This window comes from Gossypium raimondii, chromosome 5 (assembly GCF_025698545.1).
Source record: "Gossypium raimondii isolate GPD5lz chromosome 5, ASM2569854v1, whole genome shotgun sequence".
Taxonomy (NCBI): domain Eukaryota; kingdom Viridiplantae; phylum Streptophyta; class Magnoliopsida; order Malvales; family Malvaceae; genus Gossypium; species Gossypium raimondii.
In genome coordinates this window covers 11309304-11336682 of record NC_068569.1, presented here as the reverse complement: position 1 = coordinate 11336682, position 27379 = coordinate 11309304, and the positions used below count along the sequence as shown (strand labels likewise).

Sequence of the window (27379 nt, the reverse complement as noted above, 5' to 3'; positions counted from 1 at the left end):
ACTTCTTAACCAAAGTTTTCAACCTTTAATTAAAACAGAGACATTCCACATCTTATTAGCTAAAACTTCTATTTAATTATTTTATTTATGATTTAAATTATTCAATTCAAGACATAACCCTTTTTGCTTATATTTTAAGAAGTTATAGTTAGAAGTTAACTAAAAACTTTAAAATAATAGCAAATGTAAATTTTAAAATTCAAATATATAATAAAACTATATAAATAATTTAATATTTGTAAAAATATTAATTTTTCATTATGATTAGCATAATTTTAGTTTTTAATTAATTTGACAAATGATTTAACACTAAATCAGATTGTTAGTGATATGTATTGTTGATTAAAAATTAAAACAGATAATTAAAATTAAATAGAACACATAATAATCTCTTACTTGAAAAGTTAGAAATTTTTTAAGTTGAGTAACCAAAAGAAACATGAACATAGTTGGATGATCATTTTAAAGTTTACCCAAAAACTAAAATTAACAATTTTATTTTAAAACTAGAATCAACCCCACTTCGCTAGGGTTTTTATTTTATTAATTAATATTTTTAAATTAAATTTTATTTAAAAATTAAAATTAAAATTACAATAATCATTTTTCATATTTTTGTGTTACAAATCTATATTATTTATGTGAATCTTTTGATATATATATATATATAAATATTATTGTTTAACATATATATATTTTACAAGAGGTAAAAAAAAAGATTGAAAATATTTGTTCACATAAGTACTTGTAAGTAAATTTTGTTTCTAAATTTTTGAGCTGATTAGGTATGAACAGCTCAAGATGTGCACAAACTCATTTAAATATATTGTCTAAAAGTAAAAATAAAATATTTAATATTATAATTTGATTTTAGAGTTTTCTACTATGAAGGCTTAGTATGGATGCTAAACCGTTGTGCATGTAAATGTTCAAATCACTCTCACAATAGTGAACTTTTAGAATTTAAAAATAAAATAAAAATCTATATTTTTTTTCAAAGAGATTGAGTATGAATTCCAACCAATATATGATTTAATTTGAAAATAAAATAAAATAATTTAAATTTTAAAATTAAAAGAATAATTTTAATTTTATATTTTCCAGCGAATACGACAGATACCTAAAAATCAACTAGAGTGTATCATTTAAAATACATAATTTTAAAATAAAATATATGTGATATATATAAAAAGTAAAGTAAAATAGACTAAATAATAATAATAATAATAATAGATCGGATACACAAATTAAAAATCAGCTTGAAAATAAATATAAAATAAATTAAAAAATATGGCATTGTATTAAATTTTAAAACAAATAAAAGAAACCTCAAAAATATGTGTCCAGCATTTATCCCATTAGGAGATTTTTTCAATATAAGGTATAGATGATGGAGGTTTATTTTATATTTATTTTATAAAAATATCATTTTAGTTTTATTTAATTTTATAATATTTTAAAAACAATAACAATTTTTTGAATTACTTAAAATTTTAATTAATTATTGATGTGACATTCACGTGATAGTCCACATCGGTGATTTGACGTTTGTTAACTTTTTATCCATGTAAAGTGATTTGACAAAAAAATAAATTTAAATGTAAAAAAGAAAAATTAAATAAAATAATATTTTTATAAAATTAGAGGACTAAATAAGTCATTATACAAAAAAAAAACCAATGTTTATTGATTTTGAAAGATTTTGTTTGTATTTCTTATTGGTGTATGTCTTTTGTAATTGAAACGGAGGTAAATAGCTAAGCAATGTATACTTTTTAAAGGCTTAAAATGGATGTAATTCAAATGTATTCTAACACCTATGCATGTCATTACAAAAGAACAAATAAATTAGAGTACAGGCACCTGCTGAATGATAAAAATTTACATATAAAAAATTAAAATGATAAAATTAAAGGTTTAAATTTAATTATGTTACAAGTTTAATTTAAGTAATTTGTAATTTTATTAATTAATAAAATAAAAATAACAAAACACTCTTCAAATAATCTAACTTATTTTATAAAATAAATAGATTTTTAATAAATTTTAACTGAATTAATACTTAATTGACTCGTAACACCATCTCCACCAAAACTTAGATATAAGTATTAGTTCTATAACACGTGGTGAAAAATAAAAATCTATAAAAGATATATTTATACTTAGTAATGTTAATGGATTCACTCATAATACAAGTAAACTTCGCAATTATGATTTGCCTTATTGGTAATGATAAGTTGTGTTATGTATATATAGATTCAATTTTCTAAGAAGTTGTGTAAATATAAATACAATATAAGTTATTAAATTAATAAATATAAATATTTTATTTGTATTAAAGATATTGTATTAATTAATCGTGATGGAATAAGTGGACTCATGTTTATTAACTTATTATAATGTTTTACTTCGGACTTGACCCTTCATTACGTAAAGTGTCAACTACAGCTTAGATAATCCTTTTGTCTAAACTCAGAGAGAGCATACATAAAATTAGCTGAAAAGCAAGATGCTAAAATTCCTCTTTCTTTTAGCCGAGACAAGTCCCTTTCCCACTTATCTTTTAATTATACGAAGCAACGAATATATACACACATGAATTCATTTTTATTACACTTTAAAATTTTTGTAATGAAATTCAAACATTAGCACGTGTCTTTCTTATGTTTTGATTAGTTCTTTTTTTTCCATTTATTTTAATATTTTAAAATTTTACATCATGATATTAGCGTGGTTTATGGAATTTAAGAACCCTACTTGTGGTGGTAACGTTTTTTTCTTTTTATGAATTATTTATACGGACAAGAATGAAATATCCAGTTCATGGTGTAGGTTTCGTGTCTTTTAGCTTTTGTCCCCTTCTCTGGCACAAACCGACGTGGGATTTTTTTTAAAAACGTTTTCTTGTTTGACATCCAATAAGGTATCATTATAACAAAGTTTTGGATAATATTTTGGGTTATTATTCTATCCAATAGAATTTTCTCACTCCACAATTTTTAATTACACATCACAATATTTAAATATGATCAATAACCTAAAAGAGTAAGTGATTTTAAGATTTAAAATTGTAATTTTAATTTCACAAATAAAAATTCAAATACTATTATATATTCCATTATATTTTTATTATTTTCTGTCACTTTAAAAGGATATGTATCACTCATTTAATATTGTTACAATATATGAAATGATTTTTGGTAGGGAAACAAATGATGATGCATAGATTTTATTAAAAGGTCAAAAAAAAAAACCGTGATTAATTAACTTAAAAGTAATATGGGTTTGATGTATTTAATTCAATGCTTGAATTGGCAACGGAACGAGATTATCTGTCGTGGTATAAAAAAACAAAAGACATTCTACCTACTACTTTGGGAAAAATAAATGAGGAGTAGATTATTTAAAATTAATGTTTTGATTTATTTAATTGAGATCAGGGATATGAAATCTATTTATTTAAAACTGCGAACGGCTGGCCACGTTCCCTTTGTCTACGTTGTTCTGATCTCTTTAGGGCAAGTTGTGTTGTAGTTTTGTTCCTTCCAGAATCCATGGCTGCGCTGCTTTTGTTTGACTCATTTGGAAATTTAAGGCTGGTTCAATCAATCAATCAATTCAGGCGCTAAGCAGTTTGGATTTAATTAGTACTATAATCTTCTTTTTGTTGACATTAACGTATAATCTTAATTAAGAGAATCGAATATACATAATTGAAGATGTTAAAAAACTTTTTTATCACCGATATGGAAAGTAGGATAAGATGAAAGGGTGATTAGGGGGGGTCATGTTAAAATGAGAGTGAAAGAGAAAAGTGGAGAAAAAGAGACGAGTGGATTATTTTTAAAAAAAAAAGGTAAGAATCGTACAAATAGTTATTAGCACCGACACTCTTGAAAGAGGCATACATGACCCTAATCTGGTAACATGTTGGTTTCTTTGCAAGACTACTTCAAACGGAAATCATGTAATTCAAGGGTTAAATTAGAAATCTAAAAGGGTTTTTGAGCCTGAGTGAAATTAGTAAATAAAATATTTTTCATTTTTTAGGAAATGGGCGAGAAATCAGATACTACTTATCCAAGGACAATCAAAGTTCTCTGCCATTCCAGTAACCCATAAAAATCACGTTAAAAAAAGGAAAGAAAACCACGTGAATGTGATGCAAGAAAAAAAGAAAGGGACAAAAGTACCAATGAATTTTTACTTTAATATTTCAGGCATCCGTTTGTTTGTTCTTTTGTAAATAAAATCATAATTGCAAGTTGACAGTATAAAACCATTGCAAGTTGTGTCCGAGACTTTATTATTGGAAAAAAAGAGAGAGAATTTAGTAGTTTAAGGAAAAAAGTGAAAAAAGTAAAAGATAGAGTACCGAAATTAAATAATAATAGATTACTAGGAAGTCGATAGTTACAAATTTTGGAGAAAGGGGAGTGTAGAAGAAGAGACTTATAAAGTAGTAAAAGAAGAGAATCCTACATTTCTTTCCAAGAGAACTTAATGGTCAATTAATGAAGTAATTGAAGAAGACAAGAGATGCATTCAACCCTTCGGAGTGAAATGAGTAAAGGAACGTAGAAGAAATTTCTTCATCTTTCTTTATGACCGAAAATGTGCAATGCATAATATTTTCTTTCTCAGAGATTCCCAGTAAAATGACAAGTTTTCTAGTATCTTACAGCAGCCTATCCAAAAAGATAAATAAATAAATATAATGAAAAAGAAAACCAATAAAACTAATCATTAATAAGAAGAGAAATTATCTCAGTTAGGGTTTTAAGATTTCGTTCCGGTGGTTATTTGGAGTGAAAAAACTTATGTTCAGATTTGAATGCATTTTATTAATCATTATTTTAAACAAATCTCGAAGGAAACTATTTATAATTCCCAACCAATATTATATAACAAGGATAACGAATCTTTCAGCCATTGAATTTGGTAAGTAGCTTCAAATTTGTTCTTGAATTTTTATTATCTATGTTTACCTTTGAATTTGAAAACCATTATTTATTCAAGTCTATTTTGTTAATGACCGTGAAAAAGAAATGAAATGATGTAACTTTTGGCCATTGAATTTAGCATGTAATTTTTTGTACTTGATAATTAGATTCACTTTGGTACTTGTAATTTTTTGTTCACTTTAGCACCTGAACTTGACAGTTAGGTCCGTTATAATCCTTGAACTTAAAAACTCTAAAAGTTTGATGATGTGACACTCTAAGTTCGAAAAATAATTTTTTTAGATGATGATATGATGCAATATCAAAGTGTTATATATTCAATGTCTTAATAACCGAATTGATTGTTGAACATGTTAGACCACCAGTTCAACCGTTAAACCAATAATAATTAATTAAATAATTGAAATTTTATAAAAATCTAAAAAGATAAGTAAAACTGAATTTATATATATTTTTTTACTTTTTTAAATTTTTATGAATTTTTAATTATTGTTGGTTCGACAATCGAACTAGTTGAATTGAAAACTGATGGTCTTGTTCAACCATGGGTTTGGTTGTTAAAACATTAAATATGATATTCTAAGATTTTACCACATCATCATCTATTTTTTTTTAACTTAAAGCGTTACATTATCAAACTTTTAAAATTTTCTAAGTTTAGTGATTAAAATGGGCGTAATTGTTAACTTCAAGTGTTAAAGTGAAAAAAAATACAAGTACCAAAATGAACATAAATGTCAAGTTTAAGGATGTGAAACTTAAGGACCAAAATTTTTTATTTTTTATTTTTTTACGATATTCAAAAAGTTACATTATCCCTATATCATATAGATTTATAAACGATATCTAAGACATCCCCTGATCCCCTCCTAGTTTTAAAAATTTTGCAAGTTGCAAATATTGTAAAAAATTTCATGTTGCATCATGTGTGTCTGAAGCTTTGGGAGTGAAAAAAAGAGAGTGAAAAAGTAAAAAAGAAAAATAAAAGACATGTGGACTTATTAATCATTGAAAATTGCAAATAATTGAAATGCAAAAAAGAATATGCGAATTACCTGTGCTGAGTGTGCACTCAAAGCTCTTTAAATCCTCCAACCAGGCTGCCGCTTCTCTTCACAGTTCACCCTTCCAACTTCTCTTCTTTGTAGCCAAAAAGAAAATATGAGCCGAATTAAAGAAACTTTATCCAACATTTCTGATTCTGCCAAACACATTTCCTTCACCAAGAAACACAAGAAAATTTTCTTGGCACTATTTGCATCTTTAGTCATTGTTGCTGCTATAATCGGCATTGTTGCTGGAGTGAGCTCACGGAATAACTCCGATGAGTCCGATACTTCCCATCATGCCATTGTGAAATCAGCTTGTAGTGGTACGTTCTACCCTGATTTATGTTTCTCGGCTGTTACTACCGTCCCTGCTGGTACTGCCAAAAAGGTGAGGAGCCAAAAGGATGTTATCGAATTGTCTCTTAACATCACCACCACTGCTGTCGAACACAATTACTTCAAGATTAAGAAGCTGTTGGCTCGAAAGGACTTGACGACGCGTGAAAAGACGGCTCTCCATGATTGTTTGGAGACTATTGACGAGACCCTCGACGAGCTCCACGAAGCTGTTGAGGATCTTCATGAGTACCCCAACAAGAAATCTTTGACCCAGCACGCGGATGACCTCAAGACCCTGATGAGTGCCGCAATGACCAACCAGGAAACTTGCTTGGACGGGTTTTCTCACGAGGGTGCCGACAAGAAAATCCGTGAGGTCCTGATCGATGGCGAGAAGTACGTCGAAAAGATGTGCAGTAATGCGCTTGCCATGATCAAGAACATGACGGACACTGATATAGCAAACGAGATGATGCTCAAGTCATCGAACAGGAAGCTGAAGGAGGACGAAAGCGGCATTGCCTGGCCAGAGTGGTTGTCCGCTGGCGACAGGCGCCTGCTTCAGTCTTCTTCGGTGACCCCTAACGTAGTTGTGGCGGCCGATGGTAGCGGGAACTTCAAAACGCTGTCGGAAGCGGTGGCCAAAGCACCGGAGAAAAGCAGCAAAAGGTATATTATAAGAATCAAAGCAGGCGTCTACAGAGAAAACGTGGAAGTCCCAAAGAAGAAGAGCAACATAATGTTCATCGGAGACGGGAGAACTAAAACAATCATCACCGGCAGCAGGAATGTGGTCGACGGAAGCACCACTTTCCACTCTGCCACAGTTGGTAAGTCTATTTTCATTTCCTATATTTACATGAATTTACCTTTTCTTTTTCAATTAAATTTCATTATATTAATTTTTCAATAAATTCTCTAAAGTTCCCGGCCACCATTAATGGATCGTCGGTTGAACTACTACTGGCCAAACTGATCATTTACTGGCCTCAGATTATTAATTTAGCTGGGTTGAAGAGAGTTTGTTTTCTTTTTAAAAAAATGGTTAAAATATGCCTGTAATTCCTGTACTTTTCAAAAACTAGGAATTTAGCCCATATATTTGTATTTCTATAAATTTAGTTCCTCCACTTTTCAAATTTTAAAATTTAGGTCAAACCATTAATACCTTTAAATTATCCGTGTTAACAGTTGAATTTAAAATTTGAAATATGAAAATTAGAGAATTTAAATTTCTAAAAATACAAATATATGGACTAAATTCCTAGTTTTTGAAAACTACAGGGATTGTTAACCTAAAATATTGATAATCAACTCGGTTAAGTACGAAATATCTCGAGTCAGTCCCTGATCACACTGGAGCCGAAGCTTGGGCCCCTGCTTATCTCTTCTCAGTGATTCATGTTGTCAAATCATATTGGTTGAGCTTTCCTACATTATCTCATTAGATTTTGGGAGCACATGGCCCGGATTACTAAAGGTCAATTATTCAAACAGGATATTCTATTTTATATACAATATTTGAATATAAAAGATATCATTAGCAAAATGGACAAATAATCCTACGATTGACTAGTTGTCAGGTTACAACGTATGCTCCTCGTTTTGCCCATCGTTATTGGAATAGATCATAATCAACCCCGCCATGACATTTTTCAAATAAATCCTTTCTCCTTAATTTCGTAGATAGATGGATAAATAGAGAGGCATTGAGTTAACTGAACACTCCACTTCCTGTTTTCACCCAAAATAACAACAGGGAGGTTAATTTACAGCTGACCCTGGAATTTTCTTTTTCTAGATAAGCTTTTCATCTATTATTATGTTCAATGAAATTTAATTGTGGGGATTTGGTGGCTTCCCTCTTGTTTCATCTACTTGTCTCATTGGGTCATATAACAACTTTTTCCAGTTTCCTTTCGTGGATGGTAGCTATTATTTTGACTAATTATCATGCATTCAACATCGCACCAGGCACGCCAACCCAACGTGCAAATAAATTTGATTCTTTTATTTATACAATTTTAACCCATCCTAGTAAGGGGTGTTGAGCTCCAATGACTGATGTTTGAAGGGCCCAACACATGCTTGGACGAAGGGAATCGACCAACCGATTTCCAGTTTTTGGCGATGTTACTGTACACTTATTGTGCACAGTTGAGCAGCTCCGTACTGCATCATAGCAATAGCTTTTCTAAATTCCTTTTGATTGGTCCCCAACTAAATAGTGTCGTCCTTTGCTGATGCGTAAGGGTCGGTGTTGGTTTACATAAAGCAGCTGCCTTTTCCAAAAGATACCAAATAGTTTTACTTTCGTTGCAAATTGGAATAGTTCAAGCCTTCATAGGAGTAGCTAGCTTCGCTCCCCTCGTAGTCCTGTTGCCGCTGAAATCATAAAGTTCAATAAATTGATTTGGTGCTTACCAATATTTTCTTAATTAGGCAGCTAGCGTCATTAAATAATAGAAACAAGTGTTGTTGAGCCAATTTATAGTTGTACATTACATAATGCAGAATCACATGGGTGCTCATTAGGTATTATACGCCAGATAAAACGTTGAATTATTACATTGGTAGTTTAATGTTATATATTTGAAGTTTGAACTTTATGCTGAACATGCTTAATATAATACATGTTCCCATGTGGTTGGTTGCAGCTGTGGTTGGTGAAAAGTTCCTTGCCCGAGATATAACCTTCCAAAACACAGCAGGCCCCTCCAAGCATCAAGCTGTTGCCCTCCGTGTTGGCTCTGATCTCTCAGCATTCTACAATTGTGACATGCTAGCATACCAAGACACTCTCTACGTCCACTCCAATCGTCAATTTTACGTTAACTGCCTCGTAGCAGGAACAGTTGACTTCATCTTCGGAAATGCCGCAGCCGTGTTCCAAAACTGCGACATCCATGCTCGGAAACCAAACTCAGGGCAGAAAAACATGGTGACAGCCCAAGGCAGGACCGACCCTAACCAAAACACAGGCATTGTGATCCAGAAATGTAGGATAGGTGCCACTTCTGATTTACAGCCTGTTCGTAAAAACTTCCCAACATATCTTGGCAGGCCCTGGAAGGAGTACTCGAGGACTGTGGTAATGCAATCAACAATCAGTGACGTGATTCAACCTGCTGGTTGGCACGAGTGGAGCGGGAGTTTCGCCCTGAAAACACTGTTTTATGCCGAGTACCAGAACACCGGGGCTGGTGCCTCAACTTCTGCGAGAGTGAAATGGGGAGGGTACAAGGTGATCACTAGTGCAAGTGAAGCTCAGGCTTTTACTCCTGGCAGGTTCATTGCTGGAGGAAGTTGGTTAAGCTCTACAGGCTTTCCTTTCGCTCTTGGGTTGTAATAATTTTAAAGATTGTATTGTCAATGTAGCCACCTGCCGACTTCATTGTTTGGTTTGAGATTTGCTTTGCGGCCATGTATCTGTTAAATTATTACTAAATTAATAGTAATAAGCGAATGCCAAGGTTTTCTTCAAATTTATCTGGTGACACAGTTTGGTTTCATGTCAATTAATAATCATCGTCCAAAAAAGAAATCAATAGATCATCAGCCCTTGGGAATGTCGGCAATGAGTTAAGGGCTTGACGTTAAGTTCGCGAATGGGATGGCTACGAATTCGGCCATTGTCAGAAAGAGAGATCGAATACCCGAGGTATCTGGTTCAATGTCGACACTTGGCCCAATGCTGGCACCTGGTTTTCAGTAGGGGATTTCCAAATAAAATTCAAGGGAATCAAAAGCTAATTTAAGATGGAAACGACACTTGGGAAGGACAAAATGTTAAATCCCAATTGGCTATTATTTTCATAAAACCAACCATTTGTCAAAGGAATTGATGCCCCACAGTTGCCCACAAATCTGAGTACAAAGCATCCCTCGAGATAGACTTTATTCAAAAGTCCATATGTTCATTACACTGTTTGCAGGTTATTTCTTTCTTTTGAGGAGCACTTTCATTGGTCGGGGCTATTTTCCAGCTATGGAGTTTTGAATAACTCAAAAAAAATTTATCGGAAACGCTTAATCATATTGACAAATGGAACGTTGAAATGCTGCCAACGTCTACATTCCGAAAATCATGCCGGAAAAAACACATTTTAATTTTTTTAATATTCGCTTGGAAGAGTGAGCTCATGTTCATACATTTTATATACCTTATTCAAACAAAAATTAAGTAAAAAAATTGATAACGCCATTTTAAAAAATTACTTATCATGAGAAAAGAATATTCCTTTTGGCCAAAGAAAAAAAAAATTATTGAGAAAAAATGTTGGCGCAATCAATGGCATAGCAACGCGTCATGATGTTTCACATTGTATAGCACATGGTAGACCTGTCCATGGGCCGGGCGGCTCGACCCGACCCGACGGCCCGCCCGAAATATAAGAGGGTTTGGGTAAAAATATAGGCCCGAAATATGGGCTTTGGCAAAAATTTAGGCCCGTTTTAAAAATGGGCCAGGCCTCGGGCAAGGTTTTTTGGCCTGGGCCCGGGCCCAGCCCGAAAATATTAAATATATATATTTTTATTTTTAAAATATAATAGTTTTTTATTTTAAGTTTATTTACTTTTATTTCCTTGACTAGTGTTACAAAATAATAATAAAACATCAAGTTTGTTTTACTAATCAAATGTTAGATTTTGTTACAACAATTAATACAATTAATACAATTAATAATTTGATAAATTTACTAATCAAATGTTAGATTTTATTACAACAATTAACACAATTAACAATTAATAATTTGATAATTTTACTAACAATTAATTTTAATAACAATTAGTTTTAATTTTATTAAAAAAATAATTTTAATTTTAATTAAAAACGGGCCCATATTTCGGGCCGGGCCGGGCCGGGCCCGGGCCTAGTAAACGGGCTGAAAATTTTTTGTAGGGCCCGGCACGGCCCATAGACAGGTCTAGCACATGGTAATCACCTTTAAATACGTCCAAGTGAGCAGGACAGGCGGACGGACGAACCCAACCCAACACGTAATAAAAATCTTTTTGATATATAAATTTTGATTTGGAGTAATTATATATATATATATATATGATATTTTGATTATGATTCAAATATATATATGAAATTTTAATTTTAATTCAATTATATAAATTTTAAAAAATAAATATATCAATTTATTTTTATATTGGATAAACATAATTATTTGTGTATGTAATATATAAATATAAGATAATGTTATATCAATAATTGTGTTAATAATTTGTGAGAATTTAATCAAATCAATATTTCATGTACAAAATTGCACAAAATTAAAGTTTATGTATAAACGCACATTAAACCAAAGTTTATATATAGTTTTGAGATTTATCTCATTGTATTAAATAAAATTAGGGCAAACTACACTAGTATCATCCAACTATTAGTAAATTTCTCTTTTATCACCAAACCATGAAAAGTTACAAAATGATTACTCAATTATTCAATTGTCTTTTTGTCACAAGTGACTAACAGTGGCAATTTTAAAATTGGCATAATATCAATTTTAACCCCAACATTTATAAATTATGTAAATTTAATCTTGATTCTAAAAATTAACTCTCAACATTTACACATTGTGTAAATTGGTCTCTCTCTCTATAGTTTTAATTTTTTGTGACATTGAAGGTTAATTTTAAAAGAATGAGAAAGAATAAAATTATTATCTTGCATTTTGGGTGTTTCTATTTTTTGTATATTTATGATCAATTTTAGTTGATGATTTTGTTTCTTTAGCTTTTTAGGTGAAAGGGTCACAAAGAAAAACAAAACTACAAAAAGATCACATTAGACAATGTGTAAATGTTGAGGTTAGATTAATTAGAATCAATACTAAATTGACAAATTGTATAAATATCAAAGGTGAAAATTGCTATTATCCCAATTTTAGAAGTTGTCATTGTTAGCCAATTGATGACCAAAAGATAAAATTGTATAATTGAGTAACCATTTTGTTATTTTTATAGCTAAATGACTAAACAAATTATCAATAATTAGGTGACTATTAGTGGAATTTACCCATAAAATTGTATATAGTTTGACCTTGGGGAAATTAGTGCCATCCAACTACTACTAATAAATTTATAGTAATTTGATGAAAGGGAAAAAGAAAATTTAATTAGTTTGATCCAACAAAAATAATGAGAGTTCACATGCTCCAAGTGGTGATTATGGGGGCTGACTAATTAGAGGTTCACATTACATTTGCAGCTGAAGCTTCCTTGCATATCAAGTTTCTGTCCTTTTCTAATGGGATTTTGTTAGGGTTAATCAAAACTTGTAAGAAATCTTTTGAGCAGGAAAGAGGGGCTGTTACCTCATGATTAAAGTATTTGAGTAGTAGTTATTGTCTTTAAATTGATTTAAAATTTCTTTCACTTTTTAACTTCACATCCACATATTTTAAAAGTATCTATTAAGTATTAAAAAAAGAATCAAATTATTCATAGTTTTCAAGTTTAAGTATATGATTTTTGGCTCTTAAATTTGGTAAGGAGGTTCACTTTGATCGCATGACTTGAAAAATATAAAAAATTTGATGATGCACATTTTAAGATCGTGTCACATAATTCCTTAAAAATAAACAATATATATAAAATTTCAGGTGATCATATGGTATAATTTTAGAAGATCACATCTAGTGTCTTAATAATCGGACCGGTGGTTATAACAGCTAGACCACCCATTCCTGATTCAACCGGTGTGACCAATTCGACTACTAGATCAATAATAATTAAATAATTAATTAAAATTTCATAAAAATTATTAAATCGCTTGTTCAATTTCCGATTTTTGTACCAATTTTTATTTTTATTTTATCAATTTCAAACATTTTCCGATTTAATCAATTCAATCTCTTTGTTCGAACTATTATATTAATCAATTCTCCATCCAATTGATTGATTTGATCCTATTCTAGTAATATTGGTCATATTATGTTACTAGATTTAAGTACCAAAATACACACAAAAGAGTACAGATACAAAAGTGAATTTAATTAACAAATTCCAAAATTTGTACTACAGTTTTAATTACATTTTCCACCTCATTTCTCCTCCAAAATGATGAATCAAAGTAACATGTTGGTAATAAGATGACAACTGCCAACAGTTTTGATGATTAAAAAAATGGGATACTTGCAACTTTAAATATTAAGAATAAAATTACAAAGTATGATGTACAGTATGAGATTGAAAGTTGAATCTCTATAAAATGAAATATATTTGATAAACAATTTACGTCAAGAAATGGTAAACTTGATGTGTAATTATGGCAGAAGCAATTTAAATGCCAGATGTGTAATTATGGCGGAAGGAAAATAATGATGTTGATTGTATAATAAAATAAAACAATTTATTTAAATAAAGATCATTAGTACTCTTCCCATTTGATCGATTATAATTGTCATATTTTAACAAAGAAGCATCGAAGAGAGGTCCTATCTTTTCATCTCGTTGAGCAATGGATTCAATCAAGTCTTTCAAGGGCTATGGCAAAGTAGACGAGGCTGAAGAACGAGCTTTCAAGCGAAAGACACGAAGGCGTCTCATCATCCTCGTCATCTCCATTATCGTGCTGTTAGCTGTTATCATTGGCGCAGTTGCGGGTACTTTGATACATAAGAGAAACAACTCGTCTCCCGATACTGCATCCCCAACCGAGCTTACTCCAGCAGCTTCATTGAAGGCGGTTTGCGAAGTGACTCAGTACCCATCTTCCTGCTTCTCCAGCATATCCTCTATTGCATCGTCGAACGCAAATGACCCAAAGATCCTCTTCAAGCTGTCTTTGAAAGTAGCTATCGACGAGCTCTCTGGGTTGTCACAGTATCCCAAGAAGTTACAAGCTGAAACCAATAACAGCCAAGTGAAACACGCTCTAGATGTATGTGGAACCGTGTTTGATGACGCGTTGGATCGACTCAATGACTCGGCAACTTCCCTCGAAGTTGGGGAAGGAGAGAGCTTGTTGTCGGATTCCAAGATCGATGACTTGAAGACATGGTTAAGCACAGTCATAACTGATCAAGAAACATGTTTAGACGCCCTGGAGGAACTGAACACCACAAAGAACTTCAACGCCACACTGTTCGAAGAACTGAAAGCCGCCATGCAGAACTCAAGTGAGTATGCCAGCAACAGTTTGGCCATCGCTGCTAAATTCTTGGGTTTGTTGACCAATTTCCGTATCCCGATTCACCGGAGGTTGCTTGGGTTCCAAAAAGCTGCACCTTCAGAGTTCCCAGCTTGGGTTAGTCCCACTGAAAGGAGACTGTTGCAGGAGTCCAAGCCTACCCCAAATGTAATTGTGGCTAAAGACGGTTCCGGCCATTTCAAGACGATTAACGAGGCGGTGCAATTGGTGGGAAAGAAGAACCAATCGAGATTCGTGATCTATGTGAAGGAAGGCAAGTATGTTGAGAATGTGAATCTCGATAAACACAAGTGGAATGTCATGATTTACGGTGATGGCAAAACTAAGACTACAATTTCCGGTAGCCGCAACTTTGTTGATGGAACTGCCACCTTTGATACAGCAACTTTCAGTAAGTAATTTTTCAATCTTCATTTACCATGATACTATTTAGATCCTTAGTTTCAATTAGATTTGATCATCTTTATTGTCCTTGAAAGACATTAATCGATATCCAAAAGCAAACCCTCAATTTCTTAAACTTTATAAACCATGATGAAGCTTAAATCAGCAGACTGTGTGGTAGATTATGAATAAGATTCAAAACACACACATACACACACATTGTGCTTGCGTGTTATCATGTGGAATTGTTGGGTTACACTTCCCAAAAAAATTCTGCTTTTCCCACTTTAAAGTTGGTTGCACACCACCATGTGCCTGTCTGGACTGTGATTTACAAAGATCTGGCCATGTGGTCCCAGTGATCTAAATAATTTAAAAGGCCTGCAACTGATACATTCTACCGTATGACTAGGTCTTGGTGTATTTAAAGATAATTGACTAGGGTATTGGTGTACCTAATGTTGATTTTTCTTCAATGCTCCCCTCAGGTCCCATCCATTAGATAGAAGATCTAAACTGATCAATTTGTCTTATTTTGATAGCCAATTGCTCACTTTAAATGATGTCATTGGAAGCCTGAAAAAGGTTTTGAATAGCTTGCTTTTAATTAGATGAATGAAGAATATGATAGCTCTTGTTTGAATCACCAGCTGTGGCAGGAAGGGGATTCATTGCAAAGGATATAAAGTTCGAAAACACAGCAGGTGCAGCGAAGCACCAAGCAGTGGCTATGCGGTCCGGTTCCGACCGCTCGGTATTCTACAGCTGTGCATTCGATGCCTACCAGGACACTCTCTATGCTCATTCCAATCGTCAGTTTTATAGAGAATGTGACATTTTGGGTACAATTGACTTCATTTTTGGGAATGCAGCTGTTGTCTTCCAAAACTGCAACATCCAGCCCAGGCAGCCTTTGCCTAACCAGTTCAACACCATCACAGCTCAAGGCAAAAAAGACCCTAACCAAAACACTGGCATCTCAATTCAGAAGTGTACAATAACTCCATTTGGCAACCTTACTGCCAATACTTACCTCGGCAGGCCCTGGAAAGAATTCTCCACCACTGTTATTATGCAGTCCAACATTGGGGCGTTCTTGAACCCTGTGGGCTGGAGAGAATGGGTCACTAATGTTGATCCACCCAGCACAATTTTCTATGCAGAATATCAAAACACTGGACCTGGATCAACCGTGGATCAAAGGGTGAAATGGGCTGGTTATAGGTCCTCTCTCACAGAAGCTGATGCTGGAAAGTTCACGGTGGCTAACTTTATACAAGGTCAAGATTGGCTGCCTGCTGCCACTGTAGCGTATGAACCTGCTTTCTGATTTTCATAATGATTCAAGGGTAGGGTTGTGAAAAGGTCGAAGATCAAATATTAAGATGTTGTTTTTATTTACCCTTTTTTTGACATTAAAATTGCTCTGTAAGACCGATATATTATATGTATAACTCAAATGACACGAAGAGGAGGTTTACATACCATAAATTTGCAATATATTGAACCATAAAGATTGAACAAAGCATTTTGGGATAAGGATACATGGATGGATGAGCTAGCTGAGTTAGCAGCCTTTGTTCATTGTACTGAACCAAGTAATAACAACTTTCATATTTAACTGTGAACATGGATGATGAAAATTTTTGTCCCCGAAATGCAAAATCAATGCCCACTCTGTAAACTTTCTTTGTGGAAAAAGGAAGCAAAGCCAAATGAGGGTTGTAGTTTGGGGATGAGGTGGAAGGTTAAAGCTACGTGATAGAATGAAATTCCTCTCTGAGATGCAATTGGCATATTGTGCATACGTAGGATGGAGAGTGGAATGACTTTGTCAAACCAATCAATATTATAATAAATTTTCGTTAGAGAAAGTAGTTAATTGATAGGATAAACTATTAAAATAGTTATTTTTGTTTATTTTAGATTATATTTTAGTCATTTATATTTGAAATATCATGTTTTAGTCACTCATGTTAACGTGTTGTAATATTTTAGTTACTGAGCCTTTAATTGCCGTTAACAGTGTAACGGTAAGCTGACGTGGCACGTTAAATTATCATTTTAAACAAAAATTTTAGCTCTTTTAACTTTTCTTTTTTTTTCTTTATGTTCTCTTTATTTTCCATTCTTTTCTGCTTCTCCCTTTGTTTTCCTTCATTCTCCGTCTCTTTTAAGGTAGTTTTTTTTTATGTTTTCTATTTATTAAAACTAGTCCCTATACTTTTATTTTTAAACAATTTAATTGTTTTTTTATTTTCTTTTCTTCTTCCCTTTAGTTTTAACAAATAGAAAATATAGAAAACTACATTAAAAGAGATGGAGAAGGAGGAAAAGAGGGAGAAGCATAAGAGAATGAAAAAAAAAAGAAAAAAAAAGTTAAAAGAACATAAAAGGAAAAATTAAATTGCTCAAAATAAAAAAATATGAGGACAAATTGTATAATTTAACCTATTTTTTTAATGATGATTTAACGTGCCACATCAGCTTACCGTTACACTATTAACGACAATTAACAGTTCAGTGACTAAAATGCTACAACACGTTAACGTAAGTGACTAAAATGTAACATTTCAAACATAAGTGACTAAAATGTAACTTGAGTTAAACAAAAATGACTATTTTGATAGTTTACCCTAATTTTTAATGTGTTCTTAAATAATGCTTTTATTAAGGGTTTTTTTTTAAATAAATAAAGATTTATCTTATTATGCATAGCAAACGTAATACATCCTAATTCATGACCAAGAAAAAAGAAGCATTTCCCTTAAACAGATGCATCAACGCTAATTGATACTTACATTTATTTGATATCGAAGTTGCAAAATTAGAATCCAGCGTGTCTGGAACCTAATCCGAACATTGATAATCCTTCCTCCTTTGTAATCTATACAAAAAGGCTATGACATCAGATAAGATTTTAAAGCTGAATAGATTAATATTTGGACACCATATCATAAATTCTCAAGAATGACTCGGGCAAAAGATAGAATTGTCCTAAAAAGATTTAGTTGTTTATTCACTTTGTTCTTATCTCATTCCTTAGTTTGTTTTTTTAATTAAGAGTTTATCTTCTTATGTGGATCTGGCAAATAAATACATCCTAATCCGTTTCCAACTACGGCTAAAACAATTTCATCCATTTTATATCTTTAATCTGTCAAAGCTAAGATGTTAGGCATGTCAAGAGTGACGAGCTTTACAACTTGGGTAAAAGGTCTTTGCATTTATTGAATAAAAAAAGGAAAAATAAAAACGAACCTTAAATCTCTAGTTCATCGTCCACATGATTAATGCATTTCCTAGCTATTTGTAATAATGATATTGGACTTGTCAAAAAGATTGGCTGCAAGGACCAAAGAAAAGCTTGCTCAGTTTTTGGTCGTGTTGATAACATTGATGCTCTGCAATATTCCATACCACAAATTCAAGGATTATTTCTTCTGATTCACAATGGGAAGTTGAGGATTAGGCCGGATAAAATAAATGCCTTGGACTTGCATTCTTATTCTAACTCAATAAAACAGATCATCAGCCTTCGTTACTTTAATTCTAAGTAGAGTCAAATTTACCATGTGCTATCAGTTCTTATTAAATTTGGTAAATGGTAAAAAAATAAGCCAACTCGAACGAGCTACTTGGGCTCAGGGAGAATCAAAATTCTCTAACCGTGGGCGAAACGGAAAGTTTAACTATAGTTTCGATTCTTTCGAAAAAAGTTGCCCCAAATTGCTCATAGAAGGACAGCATAAAATCTCTATATCTCTTTCCCTACTTCCAAAAAGTAACTCTACCATTTTTTGCCTCGTCTCTGATTTTGTTGACGAGTGTGGATTTGTCTATATAAATAGACAGATATGCGGAGATTTGTGATTGGCAGTGCTAGAAACCTCATTGAAAGTTCGCGTCAAAAGTATCAGTTTGAACGGTCTATACTCTCTTCTCCATATCGTTTCTTATCCTCCTCTCCTGCTGCTGATTCCCCTTCTTCTTCTTCTTCTTCCTCTTCAACAATGGCTCATCCAGTTTCTCTTAATACTATTAACCCCAAGGTATACTCTCTTTTTAACCTTTTTTTTATTTCATTTTGGAGCGGTTCTGAATCTGGGTTTCTTTCTTTCTTTTGTTTGATTTGATTGATGTTGGGTATTGATTTTTTTTCTTCTTTTCGTGTTTCTGAATCTGGGTTTTATGCTTTGTATATTGTGTTTATCATGTTATTTCAAAAAGTCTATATCTTTGACCGTGAAGACCGGGCTTTGTATTTGTTTCATTCCTATCCCATTCTCAGCTCTTCTTTCTTTTTGGTATCTGTTAACTAAGAGGCAGCAATCGAGTTGCTTAAGGAGTCAGGGGAGTTTTCCCTTTCTAATCACTGGTTTCTTATAGCCATCTTTTAGTACTCAAACGATGATATTAATGTTGTGCTTGTTTATTCGTTTCCTTTATTATTGAGTATTGATGTGCAAGTATCCTTTAATTCCTCTTCCTCTTGTAGTATTTGTCTTTCAAAGGAATGGTTCATTTTTTTTTTCTTTCTCTTGCATGCAATATGATGGTTGCTTTACAATGAGCAGGGATCTATTTTTTGTACATGCACTGAATTGATGTACTCCTTTTGAGTTCAAATCAATCTTTATAGTGTCTATTTAGCACGCCAATTTGGTTAAAGCTCACCATTTGCATATTAGAAATGGATTTGCTAATTTTTGTGATTTTAAGAAAAAAAAAAGTAATGGCATTAAGTGGAGAATTCGAGTTTCTTAACACTTCTGTGTTTTCGTTTAGGATATAGAATATTCTCGTTCTAGTATGAGCGAGCTTCATACTTTTTTTATGGTCGGTCTTTTCTTATGGCTAATTTTCTCTTTATCATCAGGTCATAGAGTGCGAGTATGCTGTCCGTGGTGAGATTGTCACCCTTGCACAGGTAGTTTGCTAATCTGCTTCATCTTTGATGTATTTTTACAATTTATTTCTTGAAAGATATATTCTCATGCTTGTGTTCACATCCGAGTATAATTGGAGAATGGATTAAAAGGTGACTTTTGGGTAATTAGCCATTGGTGTTAATGTTGATTGACTGTTTTCATTACGTTTTTAGAGAATTTTATGTAAATGCTGCTGATTTAGTCTTGTATATAAGCTGGATGTATTTAGTGTAAAATGTATGGCATAGTGCTTTAATTATATTTTCTTAATACCTTTTTCAGAAATTGCAAGAAGAGATACAGACTAAGCCAGATGCTCATCCCTTTGAAGAGGTATATTTTTTTAATTCCTTGACAGTTTTGTAGTGGACACTTGGAGAATCAATCTCATTTATACTTTCTTTGAGACAATATTCTCCTCCACTTTACTTTTGTTCTCCATGGTTGAATAGCAATGTCATGCTGATATCGTATTACCATTTGTGAATGATGGATTCTGCAAAGGTTTGCTACAGTTGCAGTACTATAAAGAGACTTCTTATGTTGGTGTTTTGGATTTCATCTGGCCAACATAGATGGTTGTGGAACTCTGTTGGCTGGATGGTGTTCTCACAAAGAAGTAATTACGTGTATCTGAACACCTCTTGTCTAAAAGAGGCACAATAAAGGTCCTGTAGAGAAGTGGAAATTGGGGGGGGGGGTTGATTGTAATACAAGAACGTTTATTTGACACTTCTAGTTTTATTATTTTATTTATTTGGCATTAAATGTTTATCATCTGTTACAGATACTGTACTGCAACATTGGAAATCCACAATCTCTTGGTCAGCAGCCGATAACTTTTTTCCGAGAGGTTGTTTTTTGTTAGTAGGTGATATTCATTACAATAAAGTTGCATGTTAATGAAGCCATTCTAACTAGGGCATCTCTGCAATAGGTTCTTGCATTATGCGACCATCCAGCCATTTTGGACAAAAGTGAGACACAGGGTTTATTCAGGTACAGAGAATTACTATTGGCCATCAGCTTTGTGGTTGTTTCTTTTAAATTCTATTATTGTTTCATTTGTTTTCTTTGACCTGATAAAGATTTCAGGTTTGTGTTGGGTGTTTAATTTGGCTTATCCATGGCTTTAGTTACTCTTAATTTGGCTTATTCATTAAGCCCAGTGAAAAGGCAAAATATAAAGCGATGGTCTCTTTTGCTAACTGTAGAATCTTTACTTTGGCAGACTATAAGTTTTCTTTGACTATTGTTCCTTTGCCTCATGTAATTTGGCTTGTGGCCTTTTGCAGTGCTGACTCCATTGAACGTGCTTGGCAAATTCTTGATCAAATTCCTGGAAGGGCAACTGGTGCCTACAGTCATAGCCAGGTTGTGATCATTGCTCACATTTTGGAACTTTGACAATTTATGCTTGCATGTTATTCATAATTTTCCATTTTTTCGCTGTCAGGGTATCAAGGGATTACGAGATACTATTGCTGCTGGAATTGAGGCTCGTGATGGTTTTCCTGCTGATCCAAATGATATTTTCTTGACAGATGGTGCGAGCCCTGCAGTAAGTTTCTATCTCAAAGCTGAATGATGAGTTTTTCATGAAAACTTGTATAACGGAATGGATTTTATCTCATCTACAGGTGCACATGATGATGCAACTGCTGATAAGATCTGAGAAGGATGGAATTCTCTGTCCCATCCCTCAGTATCCTCTATACTCTGCTTCAATTGCTCTGCATGGTGGAACTTTGGTATGCATATCATATGTCCATGTATTGTTTAGAATTTTAGGTATTTATAAGCTATCTGGATTTAGCTGTCACTGAAGTACTTTTTGCTGGTTATTGGCCAAGCTTTAATTGACCAAAATCAAGTTGCTTTATGTTTCTTGAGGATTAGTTTTTATCTGCCTTTCTTTGTAGGACTTGTACAATACTTGGAAATAGAGAATCTTTTATTATTCAAAGATTTGTTGTTGATCGGCAAGTTCTTGTGTTTATAGCTTTCTTTTGGCTTGTGCAGGTTCCATACTATCTTGATGAAGCCACAGGATGGGGTTTGGAAGTATCTGAGCTAAAGAAACAACTTGAGACTTCTAGGTCCAAGGGCATCACTGTTAGGGCCTTGGTTGTAATCAATCCTGGCAACCCAACAGGACAGGTAACAGATAACATGTTTTTCAAAATTATATTTAGATGAAGAAGAGTCCTAAGTTTCATTTTTACTTGATTTTATTCTCATTGTGGTTGCAGGTTCTTGCTGAGGAAAACCAGAAGGCAATTGTGGAGTTCTGTAAACAAGAAGGTCTTGTTCTGCTGGCAGATGAGGTAGATCAATTTCCATATATTCTGGCTTTGCCATTTCTTGCCAATGGCTTTTCTTTCTAGGTTTGAGTCCCAAGGGTGATATTAACCACCTATGGTTTTACAGGTTTATCAGGAAAATGTCTATGTACCTGAAAAGAAATTCCATTCTTTTAAGAAGGTTTCCCGGTCCATGGGTTATGGTGAGAAGGATATAGCCTTAGTATCTTTTCAGTCAGTCTCCAAAGGTAAAATTTTGTTTTGTCTTACTTCTATTATCGCAGTTATAGAAGGTAAGAGAGCTTATGCAAAATTTGGACTTTTGACATAATGAATATACAATTTTTTACTGCCTCCAGGTTACTACGGAGAGTGTGGAAAAAGGGGAGGTTATATGGAAGTAACTGGGTTTGGAGCTGATGTCAGGGAGCAAATATACAAAGTGGCATCTGTGAATCTGTGTTCCAACATCTCGGGTCAAATTCTTGCCAGTCTTGTCATGAGTCCACCAAAGGTCAATCTTTTGCCATTTAAAATCAATTTTCTGTGTTTATTCCAATAACATTGGATGTTTGGCATAAATATAAGAATATAAGATGCCATTGGTAGGACGAATTGAGAACTTTGCCTTGCTGCTTGTAAGCATTGGTTCTTATAGAAGAAACACATACTTGCCAATAACATTAAGTCTTTGAACTGGTATCCTTTATCGTGGTTGGTTGGTAATTTGGAGGCTGTGTGGTACACAATTTGGGCTTTAGGGAAGGGCTTTCCTTGGATAATGGAGTGAAATATTATGTTTAGATGGGTGGAATGTAAAAGCTCGTGTTGATTGAACTATGTCATGCATGCCTTGTATATGCATGTGATATTTGTAGCCAATGATAAAGCAAATGACACTTGCAGGTTGGAGATGAATCCTATGAATCATACAGTGCTGAAAGAGATGGAATCCTCTCATCTTTAGCCAGGCGTGCAAAGGTTAGGCCTCTCTTAGGTTTGATTCGTTTAATTTATATGAGCAAAGGGGCATTAATATTTAATTGTAGCAAAAGTGAATGCAAAATTCCACATTCTTACATGGTGCTTTACCAACAAATTTTGGAAACTTGAAGTTGATAGCCATTGTAGCAGAGTCTGATCTAAATTATATTACTAACAAAATTATTTCAATTAAGTCATACTCAAATGAAATAGTTGGCATTTTTTCTATTCATCGTCCCTTTTCACCCGTTCCTCAATTCCATCCATTCATATCAGCTTGATATGTTTTTGTTACAACGGTTGTTATTCCAATTGCAGACACTGGAAGATGCATTCAGCAAATTGGAAGGTGTAACATGCAACAAGGCAGAAGGTGCAATGTATCTGTTTCCCAGAATTGACCTTCCTGAAAAGGCAATCAAAGCTGCCGAAGCTGCAAAAAAAGCACCTGATGCATACTACTGCCAGCGCCTCCTCGCTGCTACTGGAATTGTTTTTGTTCCTGGTTCTGGCTTTGGGCAGGTGAGTTGGTTATTGCAATTACATTGCCTTTATCCGGTTAGGTGCTTTGTGGACACTTAAAATTGCAGTTGTTTTCTGCTTTCAGAAGTTAACAAATCTTTTAAGGCTCCTCGACGTCTCTATTACTTGATAATTATCATTATTTCTTTGGTTCATCAAGAATTTATTTTATTTTACTTTTTAATGCCAGTTGATATGCCCTTTTTGTTATTTGTTCCATAGGTTCCTGGCACTTGGCATTTTAGGTGCACAATACTCCCACAAGAAGAAAAGATTCCAGCAATCGTCACCCGTCTAACAGATTTCCATAAAAGTTTCATGGATGAATTCAGAGGCTGAGTCTAAGGGAAAGAATTCAGCTGAATCAGACGTGTCTCTTTTCCTTTTCATACAGAATAAATCGACCGTGTTAATGCTTGTACACCCAAGTCTTCAATTGTAGCTGGAACTGTTGTTGCTATCTAGGGGTCAATATGTCAAAATATGCTATTTGTTGCTGCTCATGCTGAAAGTAGAAGTTCTAATTTAATGCAAATGCTGAAAGGTGATGTTTGATGCCATAAAAACATTAAAAGGTATTCTGAGTAGGAGACTGCGTTGAACCATCAAACGAATCTACATAATTATGACCCTATAACATTGATATCTCATATATGAGATTGGACTGACATCAAGGCTATTAGATTTAATCCCTAATAAAACTCAGTATGACATTACATACATCCCTAACAAAACCATCAAAGCTGTTGAGAATTGGTACCGTCACTTTGTTTTAAAAAAAAACCCTCTTTGAATTAAGTAGATTTTAGTTAAACAAAATTTTACAGTTTAATATTAAATAAAAATTAAGTAAAAATAAAAAACGAAAGGTCGAAAAGATGATGGAGGAAATGGAGAGAGAGAATGAGTAAATGGCAGCACAAGGAGATATGCATCCCTATCAGTACCATGGCAGCCAAAATTTTGAATTGAGTTTACCAGGAGCCGTATGCTGCTTTCTCACGTGTTTTCTATAACTTACAAGCTTGGGATCAATTATCCCTACACATGTTTAACAGAAATGTCAGTCCTAAAGGTTTAACCATTTATCTTTCTCGTGTTGTTAAATAATTGCATACTTACAAGCTTGGCCCATTCTCATCATGACCAGCAATGAGAGGAGATACCCCGAATGGTCGAGACTGCAAAGAAAAATGTTATTGTATGTGAATTAAGTATTTTCAGATAAAGCTATTGAAACAACCCTATATTAAATGGCAAAAGACACTGAATGCATACAAATAGATGTCATACGGGGAGTAGCCCCGTCTTTATTGGTTGCTAAGGTGAGCAAAAAAGAGCATAGACCAAAAAATCAAAATAGCTGCAACCATACAGAGAAAAAGATATGCAGCTGCACCATGGATTCTTCATCTCGAAGGGCCAGATCACAACGAGCTTTGTGTTGGGTCATTGGTCCACCATATGAGAATCTATGGTTCCGTGTGAATCAAAGAGGTATCAGCATAAAGGTTCATTGAATTACAAATAAAAGGATAACGGCAATAACAACAACTATAGTACCTGAGTCTCGACTAGTGCATCAGTAATTAACCTACTCATAGCACATCCTATATACTCTTATCAATTTCCATAATCTTCTCAACAATGCTGGGTTCCTGAAATAGAATCCAGTACCTAAGAGGTCTGAGATAAGTTGCAACAACTACATTCCCACAAAATCTAATATGCATGAACATGCTTCATACTGAAAGAGATTTCAGTACCTAGAGGTCTGGGCTAAGTTTCAATCCTAGAGTATTGACCCAACCACTCAAATGTTTGCAACTGAGGTCTTAGTAATTTGTTAAAACAAACCCCCTAAGACCCTAACAGCTAATCATCATTTCATTATTATTCATGGAACTCTACATCTTAAAAACGCTTCCTTTATAGTAAATGAATAACATTAGATAAAAGTAAAGAGTGCAGACCAACAGGGGTGAAGTACTGCGCTTCTCGACGGCCAGAACGACACCGTCTTTGGTCTTTATTCCAATTGCAGTTGAACCCAGCTGCAGTTCTTTAAAAAAAAAAAAAAACCATTTACATTAAAACACGAGTAAAAGCAAAAGACTACACTTAGCTAGCTGACATAAATATGATAATAAAAACAAAATTTTCCCTTGAGAGAACTTTAATCAGTAAAGTGATTTTCCAAAGAAACAAATAGAAAAAAAAAAAAAGTAATTTTACATTGATGGCCTCCATAGCATATTCCACCTTCCCTACTCACTCCTTCAGTTCAGAGAACAATTACCAAAAGAAATTTATGAAAATTTAACAGTAAATAAATATGCTTTTATTTGGTGAGAAACATGTCGGATCGACTAGATTTATACCTAATCCAACGAAAAACTACTACGTGCCCATACAAAGAGAGAGACATTCGTGCTTGCTTTTGTCGTGAAAACAAGCCAGGTTAAAGCCGGCACCGTTTTAATGTAGTAATTTCTACGTTGATATACTAACGGAGAAATGTACCGGTTTAACTAATAAGTGGGTAAGGGTTGAAAAAATATGTTGGCAGAAGTCATTTTCTTTCCATCTTTTAACGGAAAATCAACTAACCTTATTTATACATTATAGAGAATTTAATTATATTATATAACCACCTAATTAAATACTAGGAAATTTTGGTTATTATAGTTTAAGAGTAAATTTGACGGAAATGATTTAAAATTTGATAAATTTATTATTAAAAGTAATATTCAAAACAGAAATTAATAAATAAAATATTATATAATAGATTAAGTGTTAACTTTTCTCAATTTATAATATAATAAACAAATATATAATTAAAAATATATGACTCGAATAATTTAATTCATTAAGATTGATCATTATTATTTTATTTTGGTTGGAATTAATTTCATTAAAATGAGTTAAAATTATGAATATCACATTATCACCCGAACGTATAATTACTTAAGCAAATAAGCTTACTAACTTAAGAAAATGTTACAAATCTCATATTAGAAAACCTTACATTCCTGGGATTAAACACAACCTTAAAACAAACTAACTAAAAATACATATAATTACAAGCAATTCTAAACGGCAGAAAGAGAAACAAATATAATTTATTGTGATAATTGAGTTGCAAAATAATTTGATTAAAAATATTTATTATTAGGCCTTCGAATTCCACCTTTCAGTTGATCTCTACTAAATTCAGAAGTTTGAAGACATTTTCCTTGTTTATAAATAATAAAAACATGAGGTGGGTTTAAGACGGACTTCAAATATATAAAATCTGTTGAACCTATCAACCTTAATGATAATGGATTAAAGTTTATTATCTTCAAACCCTGACCTAATTAATGCCGCTTGATGATGGCCACGGTCGTGGAGCAATGCCTTGTTGCGATCTCTAATCATCATAACCACGTACTTAGGGTTTAATTAATTAATCAATTTAATGAGGTAATGCTGCAAGGTTTCAGGTAAGGGATGAAGTCGAAGCGTGATTCACATTCCTCTGTTCTTTTTTGGCTACTACATTATTCTTCTTATTGTTAGTATTAAAAAATGGACATAGGATTTCAGACAAAGATTCTACTGTTTTTTTGGCAGTATCAGATGATAAACTTGGTTAACACAGCAAGTACGAGTACGCTTTATTCCCCCCTCTAAATGCTGATTGAGGTGTAACGCACTTCTGCTTTTAATCTTAAGTTTTGGGATTAGGAGTTAGTTT

General features: G+C 33.2%; 3 protein-coding genes and 1 long non-coding RNA gene across 4 annotated transcripts; 3 read left to right on the top strand and 1 right to left on the bottom strand.

Moving 5' to 3' along the window:
- Window positions 1-6064: 6064 nt before the first annotated feature.
- Window positions 6065-9837, top strand: LOC105769342 (pectinesterase). Its single transcript, XM_012589904.2, has 2 exons — window positions 6065-7182; window positions 9010-9837. The coding sequence occupies exons 1-2, from the start codon at window positions 6126-6128 to the stop codon at window positions 9699-9701; spliced, it is 1749 nt and encodes a 582-aa protein (XP_012445358.1). The 5' UTR covers window positions 6065-6125; the 3' UTR covers window positions 9702-9837.
- A 3866-nt stretch (window positions 9838-13703) lies between these two features.
- On the top strand, window positions 13704-16391 carry LOC105770095 (pectinesterase 3). Its single transcript, XM_012591148.2, has 2 exons — window positions 13704-14907; window positions 15551-16391. Exons 1-2 carry the CDS (start codon window positions 13824-13826, stop codon window positions 16228-16230), a joined length of 1764 nt encoding a protein of 587 aa, XP_012446602.1. The 5' UTR covers window positions 13704-13823; the 3' UTR covers window positions 16231-16391.
- A 2190-nt stretch (window positions 16392-18581) lies between these two features.
- Window positions 18582-24175, top strand: LOC105769400 (alanine aminotransferase 2, mitochondrial). Its single transcript, XM_012590009.2, has 15 exons — window positions 18582-18952; window positions 19780-19830; window positions 20114-20164; window positions 20619-20684; window positions 20769-20830; window positions 21127-21205; window positions 21288-21392; window positions 21472-21582; window positions 21854-21991; window positions 22084-22158; window positions 22262-22382; window positions 22494-22648; window positions 23041-23115; window positions 23437-23640; window positions 23863-24175. Exons 1-15 carry the CDS (start codon window positions 18758-18760, stop codon window positions 23977-23979), a joined length of 1605 nt encoding a protein of 534 aa, XP_012445463.1. The 5' UTR covers window positions 18582-18757; the 3' UTR covers window positions 23980-24175.
- A 231-nt stretch (window positions 24176-24406) lies between these two features.
- LOC128041314 (uncharacterized) lies at window positions 24407-25714 on the bottom strand. The gene is made up of 5 exons (XR_008196115.1): window positions 25614-25714; window positions 25204-25298; window positions 25016-25112; window positions 24763-24821; window positions 24407-24681 (listed from the first exon to the last, which is right to left on the bottom strand). It is a non-coding gene; the product is annotated as an uncharacterized LOC128041314 (long non-coding RNA).
- Between the last annotated feature and the right edge of the window lie 1665 nt (window positions 25715-27379).